We start from the raw sequence: 4,301 nt of genomic DNA, 5'->3' as shown, positions 1-4,301 counted from the left end.
CTGGTTTCAGCTGGGATAGAGTTAACTGTCTTCCTAGTAGCTGGTACAGTGCTATGTGTTGAGTTCAGTATCTGAAGAATGTTGATAACACTGATGTTTTCAGTTGTTGCTCAGTAGTGTTTACACTATAGTCAAGGTTTTTTTCAGCTTCTCATGCCCAGCCAGGGCACCTGACCCAAACTGGCCAACGGTGTATTCCATACCATGTGACATCCCATCTAGTTTAGGAACTGGGAAGGGGGGGCAGGGATTCGCCGCTCAGGGACTGGCTGGGTGTCGGTCGGAGGGTGGTGAGCAATTGCCCTGCGCATCATTTGTACATTTCAATCCTTTTATTACTACTGTTGTCATTTTATTAGTGTTATCATTATCATTATTAGTTTCTTCCTCTCTGTTCTATTAAACCGTTCTTATCTCAACCCAAAAGTTTTACTTCTTTTCCTGATTTTCTCCCCCATCCCACTGGATGGGGGGGAGTGAGTGAGCGGCTGTGTGGTGCTTAGTTGCTGGCTGGGGTTAAACCACAACAAGGGGGCATCAAAGGGATGTGATTGGGACTGGGGTTGTCCAGGGTGGATAGTCATGGGGGTTTGGGGACATGACAGTGACAACAGAGCCCAGGGAATGCTCAGGGCAGGTTTGGGGACACAGCAGGGACAGCAGAGCCCAGGGGAAGCTCAGGGCCATGTTTGGGGACACAACAGGGAGAGTGGAGCCCAGGGAATGCTCAGGGCCACGTTTGGGGACACTATGGGAACAGCGGAGCCCAGGGGACACTTAGGGCCACATTTGGTGACACAACAGGGACAGCAGAGCCCAGGGGATGCTCAGAGCATGTTTGGGGACACCATGGGGACATTGGCAGGTCACTCACATCACAGCTGAGCTCGTTGTCATTGGTGACAGTCAGGTCGGCCAGGTCTCCCAGGCTGACGGCACCACCACCAATGCTGTCCATGATGAAGACGTCGGAGGAGATACCCAGAGACCCTGTGGAGGGGAACAGCTGGGGGCAGCCCTGGGGAACGAGGGCACCTCCAGGGAACACAAGGACCACCCCAGGGGGATGGGGACCCCCAGGACCATACCTTCATGAGGCCGCGGTGGCCCTGCAGTGGCAGGTTTCGGTGGGAGCCCGTCCACATCCCGCAGGTCGGCCAGCATCCCCTGCAGCCGGCCCCGGCGGCTCTCTGCTGGGACACGGGGGTCAGGAGGTTCCGTGTCAAAGTCGGGGGTGGGGGGGTCAAGGGGCATCCACCCAAATCCACTACTCCCCCCGCACCGCCCCCCAGCAGTATTCACCGAGCTCCACACCCTCCCCGGTCCGCTGCCTAGCGCCATTCTCCCCAGAGCCCAGGAAATCGAACTCGTTGAGGGCATCCTCTGAGTCTTCATCATCATCCTCATCCTCCACCTCAGGCAGAAGGGGTTTGGGGGTGAGCTGAGGAAAGGAGGAACAGGGGGGGTGTCACAGCCTGTTTTGGGGTGGACCCCCAAAGCCACCAGGAGACAAGATGGTGGAAACAGGGGGTACAAGTGCTGCTCCCTGCAGCCACTGGGTTTGTGGGATCCCCCTGGGATTTGGGGAATGCCCGGTTTGGGGAATGCCCGGTTTGGGGGACCCCCCCAGCTTTGGCGGATGCCTCAGATTTAGGGGACGCACCCCCCCCTCCAAGTCTAGGGGACACCCAGGTTTGGCAGACACACCTCCTCCCAGCTTTGGGGGACCCCCAGATTTGAGGGACACCCCTGAGGTTTGAGGGAGCCCTCCAGGTTTGGGAGACTCCTCCCCAGGTTCGGGGGGATCCCAGATTTAAGGGACACCCTCCCCCCCACCAGGTTTGGGGCATGCTGAGGTTTAGGGGATCCCCACCCTTGGGGAGCACCTCAGGTTTGGGGCATGTCCAGTTTGTGGAATGCCTCAAGTTTGGGGGACCCCCCCAGGTATGGGGGATGCCTCAGATTTAGGGAGCATCCCTCCCCAGGTCTAGAGGACACCTAGGTTTGGGACCCACCCCACTCCCCCAGCTTTGGGGGTGCCCAGGTTTGATGGACACCCAACTTTGGGGGACACCCCCACAGATTTTTGGGGAGCTGCTTACCTTGACTCGCTGCTTCTTGTGCTGGGGCTGGGTGGAGGGAGGAAGGGTCTCAGCATCCTCATCCTCGTCACTGTCCTCATCCTCACCACTGGGCGGAAAGGGGACCTGCTCCAGGCACCCCCCGCCCCCCCGCTCCTCCGTCTCCTTCCCAGCATTCCTGAGGATGGGAAACACCCATGTTAAGTTGCAGGGGGGGGCCCAGTGAAGCCCCCAAAACACCCCATACCTTCCTCCCCCCACTCCTTACCTCTGGATCTGCTCCTCGATCCGCCGCACCAGGAGGGAGTCTGCGGTTGGGGGGCTTCCAGGAGCCGGGGAGGTCGGGGGACCGCGACCCAGCAGTGAGCGAACCCGGCGCGACCGCATGTCCAGGATGGTGTCACTGTACCCCACTTCTTCCAGGTACCTGGCGGGGGGGGGAAACACACGGAAAGGGTGTGCTCAGGACACCCCAAAACCTACTGCCCCCCCTCCTCTGCTGTTGTAGGCCCCCGCTCCACTCACTGCCGCAGCAGCTGCCGTCCCTCCTTCCAGGCCAGTGGGCCACCCTCCAACGATGTCACCTCCGTGGGGCCGTTGGACACTGTGGGATGGGGGGCACATTTTGGGGGTCAGACACCCCAAAACCCACGTTTCACCCCCCCTCACCAGGGACAGGCACACTCACCCGGCTCTGTCCCCTCTGGTTTCTTCTCCCCTGGTGTCAGCTCGGTGCCGAATTTTAGCTTGTGGTACTTGGACCTGGAAGGAAGAGGAGGTGGGGGACAGGTGACAGTGGCCCCAAAACGACGGGGGGTTGGTGGCTCCCCCGACAGGAGGAGGGGATGGTGACGCCCAAAATGAGCAGGGGGACCACTGAGTTTTGGGGTGTCACCCACCTCTCCTGTTTCAGGGCATATTCCAGCATCTTGATGCGGCGCACCAGGTCCGTCTTGAGGTTCTCCTGCCCCTTGCGCTCACCCTGCAGAAAGGCCACCTGCGCCTGCGGGGACACGGCAGGGACACAGTGACAGGGGACCCCTCCCAGCCACCACTGCCCCCCCCCCAATAACACCCCACTCCCACAATGCAAAAGCTAGGGGACAAGGGGGTGGGGAGGGCTGCAGGGAGGACATCATGTTTGGAGGGGCATGAAGGGTGGGTGACACAGGGACAAGTGGCACCAGCCCACCGGGACAGGAGGTGGCACTGACACCTGCCTAGGGAGTGACATGGATGGCCCTCAGGCTTGGTGACAGTCCTGGGAGGGACACCGCTGGCCCCAGGTGTGACACTGGTGGCTCCAGAACTCGGTGCCTGTCCTGGGAGGGACATTTGAGGTCCCAGGAGTGGCACCAGTGGCCCCAGAGCACAGTGACTGTCCTGGGAGGGACACCGGTGGCCCAAGGAGTGACACCGGTGGCCCCACAGCTCAGTGCCAGTCCTGGGAGGGACAATGGTGTCCCCAGGGCTTGGTGACAGCCCTGGGAGGGACATAGGACACTGGTGGCCCCACTAGTGACACCAGTGGCCCCAGGACCAGTGCCATAAGCTGGGGGCTCGGTGACAGGGGTGGGGGGGTCCCCAGAAGCAGGGCAGGGGGACGCAGCCAGTGCTCTGAGATGGGGTGACCCCATCCCTGTTATTGGGGCTGGTGGTCCCCAATACTGGGGTGCAGGGGGGGTCCCTGATACCAGGGCATGGGGATCCTTGATACACGGGCACAGGGGAGCCATTGAAGTGAAGCAGGGGATCCCCAATACTGGGGCTGAGGGTCCCCTATACTGGGATGCAGCGGGTCCCCAATCCTGAGGCTAGGGGGTCCCTCATACCGGAACTGAGGGTCCCCAATTCCAAGGCAGGGCGTCCCTGATACCAGGGGGGGGGACCCCAGTACTGGGGCTGGGCTTCCCCAGTAGTAAGGTGCAGGAGAGGTCACCCATACTGGGGTGGGGGGATCCTCAATACCAAAGCCTGGGGTGGGGGGATCCTCAATACCAAAGCCTGGGGTGGGGCCCAATACCGGGGTGGGGGATCCCCAATAAGAGGGTGGGGTACACCCTCATACTGGGGTGGGGGGATCCCCAATACCGGGGTGGGGGTGACCCTCACACCAGGGTGGGGGGTCCCCAACAACAGGGCAGGGGGACCCTCACAGGGGGGTGGGGATCCCCAATACTGGAGGGGGGGTCCCTAATAACAGGGCAGGGGGACACTCAC

The 4,301-nt window shown here is 61.0% G+C and overlaps 1 protein-coding gene across 1 annotated transcript in view; it reads right to left on the bottom strand.

Moving 5' to 3' along the window:
- The window catches only part of STRN4 (striatin, calmodulin binding protein 4), a 5,990-nt gene extending 2,079 nt beyond the window's left edge, over positions 1-3,911 (bottom strand). Inside the window, exons 1-9 of the mRNA XM_010567218.1 lie at positions 3,867-3,911; positions 2,981-3,084; positions 2,770-2,843; positions 2,607-2,685; positions 2,350-2,508; positions 2,103-2,259; positions 1,303-1,441; positions 1,089-1,190; positions 875-990 (exon numbers count right to left, since the gene is read on the bottom strand). Of these exons, the coding sequence (XP_010565520.1) occupies positions 875-990; positions 1,089-1,190; positions 1,303-1,441; positions 2,103-2,259; positions 2,350-2,508; positions 2,607-2,685; positions 2,770-2,843; positions 2,981-3,084; positions 3,867-3,911 (975 nt within the window). The remainder of the gene's footprint in view (positions 1-874; positions 991-1,088; positions 1,191-1,302; positions 1,442-2,102; positions 2,260-2,349; positions 2,509-2,606; positions 2,686-2,769; positions 2,844-2,980; positions 3,085-3,866) is intronic.
- Between the last annotated feature and the right edge of the window lie 390 nt (positions 3,912-4,301).

This window comes from Haliaeetus leucocephalus, unplaced genomic scaffold (assembly GCF_000737465.1).
Source record: "Haliaeetus leucocephalus isolate CR32 unplaced genomic scaffold, Haliaeetus_leucocephalus-4.0 Scaffold227, whole genome shotgun sequence".
Lineage (NCBI taxonomy): Eukaryota > Metazoa > Chordata > Aves > Accipitriformes > Accipitridae > Haliaeetus > Haliaeetus leucocephalus.
Note: the sequence above shows the minus strand (reverse complement) of the source record. Positions and strands in the feature narration are given on the sequence as shown.